Here is a 19,427-nt window from a genome sequence, read left to right as displayed (position 1 = left end):
CAGCGGCAATCACAAGCCGCGGGAACCGTTTCGGGCGCCATAGAGACCCGCTGCGGCTTCTGGGGCTGTGCTGAGGAACGGGTCTTGCTCTCTCAGCTCCTCACAGCGTTGGAGCCTGCTGGGGTGGGGGGGTGATGCCAAGCAAAGCAAGGCATGGCAGAAGATCAAGCTTGGTCATGTTACTCTTCATGTTAGGATCCGAACACTGTCACAGTTCTCCACTGAAACTTTGTGAAATGGCAGAGGGGATACTAGACTGTCTGCTAGGAGAGAAGTATGAGAGACTTGGCACAGAAAAAAAAGGGATATTAAATATACGTATGCATAAACATCAGTAAGTAGAAGAAACAGAATCAGATACTAATACCTCTTGTCCCAGTGCATATTCCATTAGTTTACGGGATGTTTTTCTAGGAAGAATGTCAACCCTCGCTCTCTCCTTCCTGTCTCCCCAAATCAGCAGTATTACAAAACAGGGAGTCTGCTTCATTTGAAATGAAAACATTCCACTCCATCTCATACGCTTGAGATCTCTCCTGGTCAGTCTCCTGCTTTACTGCCTAACTGCAGCCTACTTTTGTTTCAAAGAGAAAGAAGTACCAATAAAATTGTACTGATATTTATCTCAGAAAACCATCCTTTATTCTTTAAGATAATTACTACTTAGTACATGGTTCTTTTTCTATTAAGCATTGATAGATACATGAACAGAATATTACTGCATATACTTCTAAATTCCATGAATATACACTACTGAACCTATTGGTTCACCTAAGACTCCCTTCCTGATGTTTTCGCTATCAGAAAACTCTCCAATGAACCATCCTAGTGACTTAGGACCATGGCCCATGCCTTCAGAAAACACTTAAACATGAAGTCACACAAACTCAAATCCCTCAACAGGAAAAACGTATTCCTTCACTTGCTTTCCAACAGAGAGGTAACACGTGATACATTTAACTCAGAAGCTGGCCTTTGGTAGGGGCCAGCATTATATGTTCAAGAAAAATTCTAATAATTTAGGGCAAATATAAGGAACAACCACCTAGGAGTATAACAACAACTTCTGGCAACCTAAAATCTTGAGCCTTCACAAGTCAGAGGTTGCCACTGGACTATTGTGTTTAAAAGCCCCCAACAGACCAACCCCTCATGAATTCTACAAGCATTTTCGTATTTTCTGGTTTTCTCATCATCCTGTAGCAATGAGTTCCATGATGTCTCCTTTTTTTAACTTACTGTCTGATAACCAAAAATTTAAAAAAAAAGGCATCTACTGATATAATGAAAAACAGTGAGTAACTGTTCCCTGTTCTATTTCTCCAGCACACTCAAAATGGTATGGATATCTACCACAACCACTTACTCCTCAGCCAGCTGTTTTCCAAGAGGAAAACAGTGTCTTCCTCCTATCTAGTGCCTCCTCACATCTAAGCCATTCCATGTCTCTACTGGTCTGGTTGTCTGCTATTTGCCTTTTCCAATTCTACTATTATCTGTCTGAACTTATAAACTGATGTAACGAGATTTTCTGTTTTGTTCTTCACAGATTTCATGACGATTCCTAACACCCTGTTTGCCTTCTTGACAGTCATGGAGCCAGAATGCTGTCTGCAGCAAACCGTCAAGTCTTTTTTGGTGGCAAAGCTAGCCGAGTCCAGCATTGTATTACATAGAGCTAGGGTTGTTTCCCACTCTCCAGCATTCTTTTGCACCTATTAGCAAAAGAATTGGCAAAGTCATCTAAATATTTTATCAGTCACTCTCTCCTCTATGAGACCTTCATGTGATTCCCAGCTATTCATTTTAGACAGATAATTCTGTATTAGCAGAAATGTCGTTACTTGACTATTCACTGCTTTACCAGATCAGAAAACCCTGTAAGACTCCATCAGTAACCTTCTTCTCTGTGGAGTCTAACCATTCATTCTTATTTTTCCTTCTGTCTTTTAATGAGCAATTAGTCTGTGAGAAGAGTGTCTTTAAGACTTCTCAGTGAAGACCCTTGTTAACAGCACTTTGAAAAGCCAAGTATGTTGTATTAACCAGCATTTTCACTGACTCCTTCAAAGAACTTTCTAATAGACTTGTGAGGCATTGCTCCCCTTTGTAAAATGAAAATAGACTTCTTCATCTCTTCCTTATTGTATCATGCATTTCCATTTACCCACTAATCTGTTCTTTACTAGAATTTCTGCCAAAGAACTTCCTTCTGCTTCAAGGACTTTTTAAATAATATATGTCATATGTGCCAAATTTCATTCCTCTCCAGTTAGTAACTCAGCAACATCTTACTTATGTTATTTTAAAGTCTTGAGTGAATACCATATGGTCACAATGTTTATCATTTCTCTTATTAATGCGTTCTAATGTCTTTTATTGAAGCTGTGGTTCACCAGTAAAGCAAATCCAGTGCTAGGGATACGAACACCAGACCATAAACGTTACAGCCATATGAATGCCAGTTCAAATGCGTTCAGAGAATTTTGTCTGGTTGGTTTTGCACTGGCAGTCTCTATGTTGTATTACCTATCATTTGTCTTTTAACACCCTGTATAAAACCAGCATAAAGTCCAAGTTAAGCATGCTTACTAAATCAACAGAAATGCATTCACCTCCCCACATTTGAACCAGATGAAACTTGTACTGATGGATGATCTGCTAGCGTGCATTGATGACAGTGGAACATCAGCCTCACACTTCATTTGGAGATTAATTTCCTTATAAGATATGCCTAAAAAGCTCAAACCTCCATTTTACATGGGTTCCAAAGGGATTACATAAATTCATGGGAGAACGCTCATCAGGACTCATTGCAGATCACTGGAATCTGCTACCATATAATGTTGAAGTGTCTCTGTATGCTAGCCCTAGATTATTCTTCTTTAGGCATGTGGTAATGGTTGCAGCTGGATCCAGACACTAAGCAAGAGAGACATAATTTGATCTACTACCACCATTCCCATGTGGTCAGTAAGTTTTACTTGTCCCAAAAAATCCTTTTTACTCCAAAAGGCTATTCCAGTCTCACTATTCCAAAACTTCATATCTCATCTCCCAGTTATTCCCCATCTCCCTCCACATCAGAATACGTAAGAACTTCCTGTGAACAACAGACCATGTTCTCTGTTACCTTAGAGTTCTCTCCAAGAAGCAAAGCTTAGTGGGAAAGGAGAGATCAAAGAGACCGAGGACAAGTGTAAGGAGTTAATTTGCAAAGGCCAGGACAAGCGAGGTAGTGAGGAGCCCTGTGTACTCGTCAAAATCCCCTGCTTTCTAGTCCTCCATGCTTCAGACAGCCATGAGAACACATAGTAATTCCAAGACCAAATTCTTCTGGATCCCCAAAATATATATACATTTTTTATGTATCTACACACAGAATTAAGGCAACATTCACATGAATACAGATAAGCAAAACACTTGAAAGTGGAATCAAGGACTGAGAGATTATTGATTAGCAACATACTAGCTCCTGATGTTTCTGGTAGGGGAGAAAAATCTACCTTGAAGTATCTCAGTCTGGGATGGGTTTTTTGTTGTTGTTTTTGTTTTTTAAAGAAACCTGTGGTCTTTCAAATTTGTCATTGAAAATCTTTTGTCCTTTTCTCTTTACACAGAAGAAACTACCTCACAGTAGAATCCCAAGTAGTCATGCCTACTGAATATACACACAGTCATACCGCTGTTGGAATGAACTGCACTTACCAGAATAGAGCACATACTTACAAATGTCTTCATAGGCTACAAATGCCTTTCTATATAACACCAAACCCCAAGTATTTGAAAGTTTAGAAATCCAGACCTAAGGTTGTCCTGAGCCACTGTAGCACTGTCCCTGCGTCAACATCCTAGGAGGGAAAGATATCACTTCCCATACACACACACACGCATATTATATCCATCTTGAAAGAGTTCATTCCAACGTGGTAAGAAAAGGGAAAAACGTTTTACACTGTTTCATCTCTGTTTCCTGGAATTCCAGGTGTCTCAAATGTGATGATTAGGCAAATTAATACAAATACAAACACAGAATCTTATACAATATATCCATACTGTATCTACCCAGTTACTAAGACTGCAATGCAAAGACACCATCTTCTAGAACAGGAACAGTTAGACCCCACAAAACGTCAAAGACAACCTAGTTCAGAAAAACAGGCAGTACATTGCCCTACAGTTTATCTCAACATTAATCATCAGGCCACTAGCTTTGAGGTGTCCTTTGCTACAGTAATTATTGAAAATCCTATGGGTTGGAAGTATCTGTAGCGTGGCACACTATGCTTCTGTGCTGTTCCTTGGCACGGTGATAATTAACCAAGTTACCAAAAGAGGTAAATAAATGAATCACTAATAGGATACAAGTGTGCATTTATATACATTTGTTATGAGTTTGAGGTGCAGGGGGAGAAAATAAGAGATAAATCTGTTTAAGAAAAATCATTTAGCAAACAGAACCTACAGAAAGCCTGGACCATTCAAATGGCCTGTGGAGTCACTACAGTCTAGGGGACAGAAGAAAATATGACAAATCATTGATTCACAGTAAGTTATTATTTTTGAAAGCTATTTTTTGAGAAAATAAGCTACCACCCAAATGCCCTCAAAACAAATCTCTTCTGTGTGCCAGGTTTTAAAAAAAGAAAGTCTTATTCAAAGATTTTTCCCTACTTTTACTTCTCTCCAGAAAGAACAAGAAAAAGTCGTAACAGAGCTGTTTCTCAACTTTTACCTGCCTGTTTGATGTGTGGGGGGGGGGGGGGGGGAGGAGGGACACACACAAACTCCTGAAGGGAGAATGCTTAAAGAAAAACAGCTGAGAAAAAAATCTCAGATAACTAATATCAGGTCTTACAACTTAACTGAGCACAGAATCCAAGAGAGGAATGACATACAGACCTGCTCCTCAAAATAACATATAATTCAGTGGCCTTTCAGAAGTGATCACCACTGTCAGATACCATCTCTTCATTTTCATTTTATAAAAATTTCAAAAATACATTTAACAGAGTGTACCACTTTTAGGTCACTGACTATCTCCTTTCATCTATTTCAGACCTCTCTATGACCTGGAATAAGTTTTGCTTTGTGCTCTGGTGGGATCAAGAGCAAAGGAATGATACACTGTTCAAGAGAAACAAATTCATTTTAATATGGTACCCTAGTGTTTCAGTTGTTAGCAAAACAGTATCAGGGAACCTTTCACTACCAGTGACATGATGAATCAATAAAATTACCATGGCACTAATGAAATGCACCTACTTTCATAGTCAAACCAAAAAAAAAAATACTGATCACAGTTAATTGTTATTATTCTCTCTAGACATTTTGATTATAGTCCTCAGAAACATCACTGGAACTTTATTGCTACATAGAGAAACTGCTTCAAATTAGAGAAGAATTTATCTGTTAACATAGAAAAAGTTGTAATTGTAATTACATCCCAAGTTCAGGAAGGTACTTGCAACATACGTAATTTTAAAGAAACATAGAAAATTCAATCTACAAACTGAATATAGTTGCAATAACTCATTTTCAGCCTTGGTAAGCATGTCTGATTATCACCAATTGAAGAATGTATTGTAAGTATTCATACCTGAAAGAATTTACTGCATCTTCCTCAACGGGGTCAATCAGATGTTCTGATAAGAAGAAACCAGTCACTTGCAACACGGAATGTGCACGATAAAGTAAGTTATCAAAAGGGACACATTCCTCAGAACTCATGGGAACACGTTGGGAAGCATGCCAACAGTACATTCTGTACTTTTTGAGTCAGAATTATGGAGCCAAATAAAACGTAAACTTACTTTTTTTCTGATCCCTTTTTTGTGACACAGATGGACGGGTAGGACTTAATACTGGCAGAGTGGTCCTCCTCTCTGCGTCATTAAAGGATGCATGTGTAGACCACAAAGTCGCCTCCTCTGCAGCAGCAAACAGCTGGGTGCTGTCTTCCGAGCCCTCTGCCAAAGCAGCATCATATGTAGGGCGAGGATTGAGCACTGTGGCTTGAGTTGCGAGAGCAAATGAATTTTCCTGGAAAGTGTCTCTAAATATATTTGAGTTCTTGTTCATTTGGTCAATGTGGGGTAAAGGCGCGGTGGTCCAAGAAGAGGGCTGTGTGCTGAGATCCATTGTGGGATCAGTCTTGGAACTGTTTTCAAACATGTTTGGCAAAAGAACATCAGATGTTTCAATGGCACCGTTAACTGTGAGGACCTCACTTCCATTTGAATAAAAGCATGTTTTTTCTAATACCCCTGAAAGAAAGGAAAAGAAGCACCAAAATTACCATCACCTGGAACGACAAGTGTTACCAATTTGTTCTGGAAGCTTAATAATAACTATAATGGCACAGATGAAAAAAGTAATATTTATTTCAAAGTTAAAATTAAATAGAACTAAATGTAAGAATTTCATGTAGCAACAAAGTAACAGTAGCACATCAAAACAAAAGCTATGATTACTATAGGATAAATAAAGAAACATATAAATAGAGAAACAAATAAACACTTCCATGAACTAAAAATGTTTTTATCTTACTTGTAATAGGTCACTGAACTCTTACATGTTTATAACTATAGAGTGTAATTTCAGGGAGCTCCAACATGCATTCATTCTATCATAGTGTTAAGAAGATTGGTAATACTGGTTTTTTTCTCTTTTTAAATTGCATCACCTCTTGTTTTCATAGTACCACCATCTTCGGAAAGCTAATTCTGAAGCTTCAAGGGAACCAATACATTTTTAATATATTTTATATTCACTAACTTTTAAAATTGAAAGAGGTATTGTTTTCTCTATATAGGATTATGTAATTTAACTACTGCTGCTAAATACAGGTCCGTGAGTTCTTTGTCGTTCTTCTCTGATACTGTATTTTAAATATATAGTTGTATCCAAAATTTTAGGTACTTGCTGTATTTTTATTTTTTGTTCATTTATTATATCATAGACAAACTGACACTTTGCTTATTTGTATGTGTTGGAACAGTTGCAAGTAATTATAGTTCACAAATCAAAAGACCTGCATAACACTAAGGAGATGCAGCCCATAAGCATCAGGGAATTCGAACTAAATAGTAAGAGAATCTATTTTTAACCTGTGACTATTACTGAAATATTTCATAGAATAGAACAGAATAGTTTGGGTTGGAAGGGACCTCTAAAGGTCATCTAGTCCAACTCCCCTGCCGTGGGCAGGGACATCTTCAACTAGATCAGGTTGCTCAGAGCCCCATCCAGCCTGACCTTGAATGTTTCCAGGGATGGGGCATCCACCACCTCTCTGGGCAACCTGTGCCAGTGTTTCAGCACCCTCGGCATAAAGAATTTCTTCCTTCTATCTAGTCTAAATCTACCCCCCTTTAGTTTAAAGCCATTCCCCCTTGCCCTGTTGCAACAGGCCCTGCTAAAAAGTTTGCCCCCATCTTTTTTAAAAGCCCCCTTGAAGTACGGATAGGCTGCAATAAGGTCTCCCCAAAGCCTTCTCTTCTCTAGGCTGAACAACCCCAACTCTCTCAGCCTTTCTTCATAGGAGAGGTGTTCCATCCCCCTGATCATTTTCGTGGCTCTCTTCTGGACCTGCTCCAACACGTCCATGTCTGTCTTGTGCTGAGGGCTCCAGAGCTGGACGCAGTACTCCAGGTGGGGTCTCACGAGAGCGGAGTAGAGGGGCAGAATCACCTGCCTTGACCCGCTGGCCACGCTTCTTTTGATGCAGCCCAGGATACGATTGGCCTTCTGGGCTGCAAGCACACGTTGCTGGCTCATGTCCAGCTTTTCATCCACCAGTACCCCCAAGTCCTTCTCGGCAGGGCTGCTCTCAATCCCTTCATCCCCCAGCCTGGATTGATACCAGGTAGAAAGAGGGTATCAAAACAAGGGAGTGAAGAATATTTGTCCTTTCAACGATGGGACACAAATACCACAGCCTTTCCTTAGCCAAAATCCAAAGAAAAGGCCTAAAACATGGCTTCCTCCAGCTGGGCTCCGTGTGGAAAGAAGAGAGTTTTCTGCTTATCCTTTCAGCTCCTCTTCTTCTCTCTCACCCTTACTGCTAGCTACAGGCCCTCAAGCCAAAAAGATGGTCACGCCTCAAGTGCATCAGCAAGAATTCACCTCCTGTTGTTCTCTACAAGTCCTCTGAACTCAAGATTTTTCTTTCCACTCTGATATGTAAATCATTTTTTCCTGGCTTTCATATTGATTTGATCCTTCATTAGCTGCTTGGTACAGATGACTCTTGAGTCCACACAACACCCACCACCATCTCTCCTGAACTTCGTTTTCAGTTTGGTTATTGCGTTTACCAAAATGGCTAGTCGCATGATCACCTCTCAGCCAGGCGTCATTCACCCGCCACCACTCCAGGCTCTCTCCCTAGCCAAACCCACCGCTCTGCCAACTCCAGGCACCACACGCAGTCTGTACCCACTCAGGTATCCTGAGCCCCTTCCCACTGCTGTTACTGAATTCCTCTTCTTACCCCTTCATGCACTCTGCAGCTAGACTAAATTAGTTGACTGGTCTGAAATTCAAGGACTGGGCAGAAGGAAGTCTTTATTAATCACAGCTACAAATAACTAACAATGCCAGAAGAACCCAACTTCCAGTTACGGTCTGAAGTGACTTTGGGTTGGAAAGCTTTATAGGTAAGAAGAAAAGAGAACTAGAATAGCTGAGAAGGGGCAATCTCAGCATTTTCTTTTTCATTGAGTAATCTATAACTATAGCAACTGGAACCAGCAAGAAAAACTTCTAAGATTCCTGAAATATAATGGGGTTCAATGAAACAGTTACCATTTGAGATTTACCATATCCTCATTTATCCAGACTGGGTTGTTTTGGCTCCAGTGTCACTAACTATGACTAAATCTTTGTGTCTAACTTCTACTGGAAGAGCCCAGGGGAACTTTATAGTTAAGGTTTCTGTTTTTCCACCAGCAAATGTTCGTAATTCATTGGGATTTGGAGGAATTTACTGCGTGTATTTTACAGAAGCAACTAAAAATCTCCCACCTGCAAATTATTTCAGCAGCAATGTTTTTTGCTTGAGTCCTCTGGTCAGGCCAAACAGAAAGAATGAATGTGCTCTGGTTTCACAAATAAGGACCAGTAGTAATGTGATTTGCTAAAATCTAAGCAATTGTGACTGATCATGCTCAGAAATTGTGCTCACTCATTAATATCTTTACTTGGATGCTTTGATTCCAAATAAAGCTTTGAATCTCTATGATTCAGAAGCCTACTTTGTTTCAAGTTTCTAACTTCAGTAGTTTTTTCGGTAGTTTTCAAAAAGTTAAAATGAGCTTTTCTTCCTCCTTTGGAAAAGTGCATAATTGTTTCCGTAACTTAAGAATAGCTGAGGGGATTTTTTTCACATTCTCTCTCCTCCTCCCTAGGCTTGTCTCTTCTCCTCCACTCAACACAAAAATAGAAAAAGCCTGGAAAACGTTGGTCCCAAAGAGCTAAGAATAATGATTTAAAATTAAAGTAAAAATTATTAGCTATTTATATATCACTCAGCAGAATAGCAGGCAATACATTACAAGACAGGTAAACTCTTGAACACTACAGGCTTGGGGAAGAGTGGCTGGAAAGCTGCCTGGCAGAAAAGGACCTGGGGGTGTTGGTCGACAGCTGGCTGAACATGAGCCGGCAGTGTGCCCAGGCAGCCAAGAAGGCCAATGGCATCCTGGCCTGTATCAGAAATAGTGTGGCCAGCAGGAGCGGGGAAGTGATCGTGCCCCTGTACTGGGCACTGGTGAGGCCGCACCTCGAATACTGTGTTCAGTTTTGGGCCCCTCACTACAAGAAGGACGTTGAGGTGTTGGAGCGTGTCCAGAGAAGGGCAACGAAGCTGGTGAGGGGTCTGGAGAACAAGTGTTATGAGGAGCGGCTGAGGGAACTGGGGTTGTTTAGCCTGGAGAAAAGGAGGCTGAGGGGAGACCTCATCGCGCTCTACAACTCCCTGAAAGGAGGCTGTAGCGAGGTGGGTGTTGGTCTCTTCTCCCAAGTAACAAGCAATAGGACGAGAGGAAATGGCCTCAAGTTGCGCCAGGGGAGGTTTAGATTGGATGTGAGGAAAAATGTCTTTACTGAATCCCTGGAGGTATTTAAAAGACGTGTAGATGAGGCGCTTAGGGACATGGTTTAGTGGGCATGGTGGCATTGGGTCGATGGTTGGACTCAATGGTCTTAGAGGTCTTTTCCAACCTTAATGATTCTATGATTCTATGATTGAAAGAAGTTTAAAAAAACCTTTTGGCTTAATACAGTGGACCAATATATACTGTTAAGGAAAATATTGAAGTTACCCACCGGATTCTGTCCTCTCCCCATACAGCCTTATTTCATTCTTTTTCTGGAACTACAAATAATAGCTATGTCTATTACCCATAAGATCTACTACCCATAAGATCATTTACTTCTTTCACTGAAATGACAAACAAAATGCTTGTTTGCTTCTTCAACCCATCTTTCCAACAATAGCATTTTTTGTTCTATTTTCACAGTTTCCTAGTGATAACAGCTCCCCTTCTCTTCTTGACGGGTGTACCACACAATGAACCTCTTCTACACAAAAGGCCTTCCCAATTGTATCATCTCAGCTGACAATGAGTAGTATTAAAATTCTTTTTAACAGTTGTTTTTTTCCCACAAAATAACATGAGCCTGGGCTCTGGTGCTTATGCCCTTGAGAGGGGTAGGCGTAGACCTGTTTGGCATTCCCTACTGGCTAGCTCTAGATGACAACTCTGTTTCTACTTAGTATGTGACGGTTTTGGATCGTCTTCCTGAGTCACCTTGTTCTCCCTGCACGTTTTCCTCCTATCCTCTCAGCTTCCCAATGCATGGTAGGGAATTCAAGCACTTAATCCCAGGCTAGAGAGTCCACTCTCTGAGTTAGGCTCCCATTTGCTTTGATTCTCATCCTTTCCCCCCCCCCCCCAAAATACTACCATATATTTTCAATCTTAAATTAAGCTTACTGGAGATTTTTTATAGCATCAAAAGCCCTGAAGGAACTATTTAAATGTTAAGATACCTAAGAAAAAACTGTGATGCTTTAAAACAATCAATTCTTTTTTAATCTCTTCAGTAATGAGAACTGAATTACTCTCTATCAATGTCTGCTAACAGCCATACAACACACGCAGAACATGCATTTTATTCATGGATACATGCACACTATATCCAATTATTCTTCAGATCCGAGTTCATGCAGAGCTGGAGACAGTAAATCATAGAGCTGGAGACAGTAAATTGTAAGCCAGATAGTTAATTAGTTGAGAAATAGCTGTAACCATTTTGGATTTGTGTCTCCAGCTACAGCTGGACATGTCCAGATGACAGAAATATACAGCATGCTGGCCTTCGTTGTGTTTGGTACAAAACCAAGGAACTGGCACCAGGCTCATTCAGTTCAAAGCGATGCTTTGCCAACAGTTTTACTGATCATTTTCCAGTTGCTCTTCACTATTGGGGAATTAATGTTTTATTTAAAGATCTGAAATGGACAGTTATGAGATCTAAGAAATAGTCACACTGTTCAAGCTATTAAATGGAGATTTTGGCAGTGTATACTGTGGGTGATTTCTAGCAGTTCACAGCAGGAAATCTCAAAAAGACAAAGTTTGTTTAAAAAGCTAATGAAACAGAGCAAAGCAGCCTACCAAAGTATGTGTAATGGATGAGGCAGTTACACATGCAATAAAACGCTGGTTCACTACTGTAAGTAGCCAGCATGTACCCACTGAGATTTCTTCTGCAGGGTCTGTCCCTATGACTCTGCACTCTGAAGAAACGGGCACATCACTGATAATATGGAGGTCTCATAGCATACCAAACAATTGCACATCAGCTGAGGGCAATAATAGACTTTATCCTGCTCCTCCTATCAAGTAAAGACATTAACTTAAACTGCTTACCAGCTGCCCAAGGGGTCAAAAAGGAGGTCAGCTGTAATTTTTTTTTTTTTTTCCAACTTAACAGGTGACATGCAAATAATGGATCAGTTCCCAGATAAAATGGAACTCAAAGTACACTTTGTGGAAGGCATCTTTTAAAGAAGCTGCAGAACAAAGCCGGGCTCCTAAGATCCTGTGCAGAAAGGAGAGATTTTCCCTTTCATCAACTTCTGGCTTTCAGGCAATGAAATCTCAGCAAAAATATCAGGATCGTACTAAAGGGCTGGAGGGAAAGACAGTATCTAGCTTTCATATTAACAGCTGTTGCCTGAAAGTTCCCAGTTACAGTCATAACACTGTGGTCTAACAAAAAATCTTATCTGGTGTCTTTCTTTTTTCCTGTCTCTTGAGCATGATATGTCATGCAACTAGAAATTTTTATTTATAAAACTTTTCTTAACCTAAGAAATGAAATGTAATACATAATGGCTATATTGCAATTCAGAAACCAATCCTGAACTCTGCGCCTGTGTTAAACACCCACTTTACACTGGCTAATGAATAAAGCTCCATGGGCTCCTGGGGAATCAGTTATGCCACACCAGAATCCATGCTTCAGTCACTGTGACCTTCTGTCCATCTGTGCTGGGTGGACTGCCAGATTTTCATTATTATTCTCTAGATCACAAGAACAATTCCCCACTGACTTCAGTGATGTCTCACAGCAGACATTCTGACCTGGAGCTGTATTCACAGCATCTTTTTTTTTTCCCAACGTTCCAGGTGTATCAGTAAAGAAGGTTGATAGATTAAATTAGTTCTTATAGATGGGTGAAATACCGGCTGCTCTGGGATATACTCCTTTGGACATTCCCCATAATATAGCTGTGTTGGCAAGATCAAATTAAAGAACTGGCAGATCATTTAGCTGATGATTACCATCTTCCATCAGAAAAACTCCCAGGACCAAATGGTTTATTTATATGTTAGAGTTAAACTCCTAAATTTAGACACCTGTCTTACAGCAAATATTGCCATTGTCATTTATATTTCATGTTGCTTTCACAATTACAACTTTTGGATCTCCATGCTGCTAGTCGCTTCAGATTTTGAGGACGTGACATATGCCTCGAGGCTCGACATCACTTGGAGAACTACCAGCATTTCCAAATGATTGAGGGATCAAGATCCTTTTACTCTAGAGTATAACTATAACTCCCCGCAACTTCAACTTCCTCTGTGTGGCAAAAAGTTCCTTATGGGCCAGTACATTTGGGTTCCCAAATTGATACAGGAGTCTTGACATATGCATGTTACCTTATGAATGTGGAAGATCCAACAGCCACAAAGCTAAGCCTAGCAGTTTTACTATAATATACTTTTCCTGATGTTTATTCTGTGAAGGAGACACAGCTCCTTCTGTGTTCTCAGGAGTCTCAAGAGTATGCAGAGCCAGAGTGTAAGTAGTTACGAGAAATCAAAGCTAAACAACTCAGCTTGATATAGTCTTCTATGGACCATAAAAGTCTCTTATATCTTTAGTCAAAATAATGTGTATCTCTACTGAGAATTTGCTTTGTCCTTTCTTTGTACACAGTTCTAACGAAATAACTTTTTCAAGGGCTTTGCATCTTGAATACTTTGATGGTAAATAATTTTTGAAAGGTTGATTAATGACATATTCTGAAAACAGGCCCCCATGACACACCTCAAGTAGGATATTCTCTATTACTACAATATAACTGTACTGCTCTACCTGTCTCCTTCCACCTATACCAACTTTTCAGTTTCTTCAACATCAGAGCTTGCAATGATGTGCAGACAACAAAACAGATGTAAGGAAAGTGAATAGGAAAGTTCTAAGGTGCACGCACACTTTTTCATGTGTATATGCCTCATTTAATTAAAAAAATATTACAGAAGGAAAATAATAATCACCTATAAATTTACCACAGGAAACAAAATACTTTCTTGCAAAATATGAAAGGCCTAGTTTTCTGATGAGTTCATTACCAAAGTCAAATCAAAACAGTTCATAAAGTTCTAAATTATATACTGGAGCTCTCTATTTATGTTTTAAGCCCCAGTGAAAGGTACTAGAATGACAACCACAGAATTTAACTCCTCCATTTCACGAAAAAATAAGAACAGAATTTCCGATATATCGAATAATTTGTGTTAGCCAGTCAGGACTATCAACTCATTTCTTACATTGTAAGTTATCATACTAGTATTGGACTGTAACAGAATTCAGTTATTATTGATCTGAAATGAATATGAACTACTATTCTGGACATAGTGTATTCTCAATAAATAGACAGACTATATTATATTATGCACATTTTAAAGATGCCCACAAAATTTGTTCTTTTAATTCCATTCATCAGATACATTGTTTCTAGGAACTCAATGCACATAAAATGAAAGCTGCTAACTGAGAGAGAAGAATACTAAATTATAATCATGCTAATTCAAAAGATGCTGAAGGGAGCTTTGCCAGTTTTAGACTTGGGTAATAACACCAAGCCTTATTCTTCAGCCTACAGTAATCACATTGACTTAAGAGGAGATAGTCCCGATTTTTGCTACGCAAGTAGGATCAGAACAGGCCCCATTTCCCCAGAGGATTTCATACATTTTAATGAGTGTTATGTCGATACATGCCTCAGAGAAGGAGATTGAGTAGAGCTGACATAAATACACCTGCTTTTTTATCTGCTTTCTCACCAAAGAATGAAAATCTAGGGCAGAGGATATGAAGGATACAAATGGAATGCTAAACATAAGGAAAGTAAATTGAATGGCATCATATTTCCTAATTGCCAGACTTACTTGATCTTAATACACTTCAGACTGTTCTTAATTTAAAGATACATCCCAAGACTTACTTGTCAATCACAACATTCACTAGCTTTGGGTTTTTTTACTTCCCTAACTTGAGCTAAATGAAAATAACAGGCCTACAACACCTTGTTGCAAATCCTTTACAGACTGAATTGAGAAAACAGATTTAAGTTGTCTTGATTTTGACAGTGCTGAAGGTGCTATTGAGACGTGTTTAGTTTCTTCCTGTGCTTGCTAACTGTTTGATTGTATGAAGTGCATTGAAGTTGGGGCTTTAAAATAGGAAAATAGATTTACATCTATATACCTCACACATTACCCCACTTGTTACAGATGTGCTTCAGAAGTACTTAAGGAAGCTCAACTAGAAAATATTCTCATTAACAAAAAAAAAAGAAGTAAAAATCCCAGAAACCCTCAGCACTGAAAGCAGATGATTTTTTTTACTTTTTTTTCTCCTGAAAAAGTAATGCTTTAACCTAGCTTTACTGTCTTTGTCACGTTGTAGTTGAAGCAATTTAATGATATGTCAGCTTCTCTAAAGGTAACAAAGGGAAGGCTTTTTAAAAAATTTTTTGTAATAAATTATTACCTTTTAATTCTGTAACAGACACAAAGTTACTTAACAGACTAAGCCATTATGAAATCTAATATACCTGGGACAAATTTCCACAAAACATACTTGGGGTTCTGCATTGATACATATTTCATATTCAGAAGAAATGACCATATTTTTCCTTAGTTAAACAGTAATATTTTGTAGGCTGTTCAGAAAGATTTGTGGCTATTTATAAATTAACTTCCACCTTAAAATAAAAATCAGATTTGCACATCAGTGTGTGCCATGAAGGGATAAATATTCCATTCCACTGACAGTGATCTAAAGTTCTAACAGAAACGTCATTTTGTACTTGTAAAATGACTGCTGAAAACCATCTACATACTACATGCTCAAGGTAGTGTGCTCCTCAAAAATCTACTTTGAGAAATTCAGAAAAGGTTTCCTCTTCGGTACTTTAAATACATTTTAAATATATAAATCTAAATGGCACATTTATTTCTCTGCAACAAACATTATTAAGTCACTAGGTAGATTAGTTTCTTAGGGAGATGTGCTAAGATATATCTTCAATGATGTCCACAACTACATTAGGACTTGAGAATGCAGTCTGTTTTAAATTAAATTAAAAATGTGTCAATTTACTCCATTAGCACTCACCTACAAAGGTAAGCAGGATCACCAACAAAAGGATAAGGGCACAGATGCATGGAATCAGTATTAGAAGCAAAAGTCGAAGGAACTTGGCAGAAGCCAGTTTCTGAGAGCAACCATTCCCCATATTATCCTCATCTGTTCCTAAGACCTGAAAAACAAAAGAGCACAGTTTTATCATTCTGGTGTCAATTAGCAACTCTTGTGTTTTCAATAGCAGTCCTTCCCATTACACAGAACAGCTATATGATTTAAATATATGCTATAAATGGCTTTTAAATTCTTAACAAAACGTTGAATGTAAACTTTCTTCTTGGTGGACAGCCTAGTGTAATCCATATAATTTAGTTTAGTTCACCCAATATCCATACTTAACAGCTTCATGGAAATTTCTAAACATTTCTGATGAACTAGAAGTTGGATAGGCATTTCATTTGAAAAAATGTAAAATACATAATTAAAGCAATAAGGCTAAATACAGCTTATTTTATAATTAAAAATAATCCATTACTAACTATTCAAGAGCTCCATGTTCTTAAGTTTCTTTTATTAAGGAATCAAGCAACTATTATAATCTTTGTTTTAAGTGACAATAGAAGTGATAAGGACTGTTCCACTTATTATGCACAATAATGCTGTCTCATTTTTTAAGTACTTTACAAAATTATAACATCATAGTATTCTGTAGAGTTTGCAACTAATATTTTCTGTTCTATAAATGGAATATAGAAGAATAGAAAAAAATTATTTTCTGAATTCAATTAAGCTGCACAAAGTACAAAAATTCAAACCTTTGCAAAAGCCTAAACATGTATTTAATATATATTTTTTAAACATAACTTCATTAAGACTATGATCTCATATACTGGAAAATCATCATACTTTTTAAACAGAAACAAAAACAAAATTCCAAATGAATATTTAATAGCAAGACTGAAACTGTTGTTATGAAGTTAATATATCTTTATTCAAAATTGACTAAAAATAATTACAATTTTTCCTATGATAAGGTGAAATTGAATGATAGGATTATTAATTCCAGTAATGTCTTCCCAAAGGATGACTAATAGTTTATCCTCTTTGTCAGGACGATCAATCACATTGAAGTTGGTTGTGACAGGACACAAGAGTGTAAATGCATCCATTACCCTGACAGCCTCTCCCCAAAGAACCTCAAGAGTCTGAAGTCTACAACATATATATTATTAGTCTTGTAAATGCCGGTCTCTGTGGGTTATCCCTTTGGCTGGCTCTGCTGTAAGTGCCCTTCTGTGAAGAACAGGTTACCAGACTGACTGGCACAAATGGAAGTTGTATTATTTCTTAAGGAATTGCTGCAGAGAGACTAGATTTATACCCCGACACCAACCTCACTGCCCGTTTTACTGCCTTGACTGAGAAGACTGTAGGCATAAGTGGGATTTACAGCATAATTTTCCATCATTCTGCAACGTCTCTTGTGCCAGCATGGCACAAAGACTATTCGTAAGAAAACTTTCCTTGCTGATAATATTAGAATTATCATCTATTTCTGATACCCCTGGTTACTAGACACTGTAGACACTGTACAGACAGCAGAAATTAAGAAAACTGCATTTGTGCAGTTGTATGCACCTTTTGTATGCTAGCAGTATCTCACATTTGATAAGCTTCTTCCTTTTCCAGTGATTCAGTCTCAACACTGTCCTACTACTGGTCTTATCTAGCAAGCAGGATGTAAATTGACGGTCAGCTTAAAGACAGTGGAGTTACCTGAACATGTGCAACAGCCAGCTCACGGTGAGAATAATAAGAGTGGTAGCTCTGTCTATTGAAAAGGTACAGCCTGAGTGAGTTGACAAGGTCAGTAATCTGATCATCACCCTTTCCCACAATAAGAGAAATATAAAGAATGTTGGAGAGAGTTAATTGGTTGTCAGAAGTTTTTTTCTTAATCAACAGCTTATTCAGAAGTTGCAAACGCTGCAATCCAAGATTTCAGGATATCTCAGCTAAATTTACTGCCCTTACCCGCAAGTAACACCTCACCAGGCACAGATAAAGATAAGGTCTTAGGTGACCTTTAGGAATTAGACAATCCCTGCTTGACTATGTAACTTCCTGCAGTCCACACTTGCCTACATTTTCATATTAAAGTCTTCAAAGTCTGCCCGAAGTTTTGCTTCTGGTCATGCTGGAATATAGCAGCTTAGCAGCTACTCATGGCAGGCTTCCCTGAATTCCATAACCTTGGTTTGCACAGCCCGTATTAGGCCCCCTTGGGAGGTCTGAGTACAGGTAACAGAGGAATAACACAGCTCTGTTATGAATACAGATCTCCCAAAACACAGCTGCCACTAACTACTTTTGAAAGCACAGACAAAAAAAAAAAAAAAAAAAGAGAGAGAAATGGCATAAAATTGCCCTTTCTAACAGTGCAGTGGCTACAGTGCTCCCTCAGGAAATGGGGCTGTTGAGTTCAATTCCCTCTTCAGCCTGAAGCAGTTAAAAATTAGATCTACAACTCAGTAGAGTATCACAACTAGCTGAACGCAGACGACTCCTGAATCAGAGCACACTATCCCCTGAAATCATGATATTCTGTAAAAAAGAACACAGTTCTGCTGGGCCAGATAATAGGGAGCAGGATCATCACTACACAACCCAGTGATTAGGGCACTCAGAAGCTGCTTCTTAGGTTCTTCAAGACAAACAAACATAAGATCCAGCTGGTTTTCCTAAAGGAAAACTCCCAATCAAGACGCACTTCTTGCAAATCCCAGGCAAAAGTGCCCAACTCCACCCAGTGTAATACAAGGTAAATGCTGACCAATGACTCCACAAAGAGTTTGTCTCAGGAGTAAAAAACTTATGTTATCAATAAACAACAAAATTGTATTTTCAAAGAATTGAGAAAACACACAGAAATAGTATTCATCATCAATTTTTTTGACTCTTCTTGTGAAGAGGAGGTGATATTGAATATTTTGGAGGTACATGAGATCTTAATCATCCCAAGCACAAGTGTATAACTGAGAGCAGAGTTACCACCACTGTTGTACAGATGCCGCAGATTTAACCTAGGAGAAACATTAAATGTGTGCCAATGAAAAGAGTGGGCTTCTTATGTTCCTCTGTTTCTGTGATCTATTGGCATTGTGGATACTAGCTACTTCAGGCAAATGTTCATACTAAAGGAGAACCTTGAACATTTTCTTTCTTGCCAACTCCTGAAAGCAACAATAAACCTCAGTCTTTGCATTGACAACTTACCACCACAGATTTTAAAAGGGACTGTTGTATCCAAATTTGATTTCAGTGACTGCTCAAGAAAAGAATGTTGGATTGTGAAGGACATGCTTCTCTAAACACCACGAATTGCTAGTTTCGTACAATAGCAAAGTAAATATTTATAGGCAACTGAACAGCACATTATAGTTTTCCTTCTACAGGAAAAGACCTCATGAAAAACA

General features: G+C 38.6%; 1 protein-coding gene across 1 annotated transcript in view; it reads right to left on the bottom strand.

The window, feature by feature from the left end:
• Positions 1-17,120, bottom strand: part of CORIN (corin, serine peptidase) — a 140,865-nt gene extending 123,745 nt beyond the window's left edge. Inside the window, exons 1-2 of the mRNA XM_009335224.1 lie at positions 16,968-17,120; positions 15,982-16,126 (exon numbers count right to left, since the gene is read on the bottom strand). Coding sequence (XP_009333499.1) covers positions 15,982-16,126; positions 16,968-17,120 — 298 coding nt within the window. The remainder of the gene's footprint in view (positions 1-15,981; positions 16,127-16,967) is intronic.
• Positions 17,121-19,427: the final 2,307 nt, after the last annotated feature.

Source organism: Pygoscelis adeliae, unplaced genomic scaffold, assembly GCF_000699105.1.
Source record: "Pygoscelis adeliae isolate BGI_AS28 unplaced genomic scaffold, ASM69910v1 Scaffold21, whole genome shotgun sequence".
In the NCBI taxonomy this organism is placed as follows: Eukaryota; Metazoa; Chordata; class Aves; order Sphenisciformes; family Spheniscidae; genus Pygoscelis; species Pygoscelis adeliae.
The sequence above is the reverse complement of the archived record's forward strand: the minus strand, read 5'-3'. Positions and strand labels throughout refer to the sequence as shown.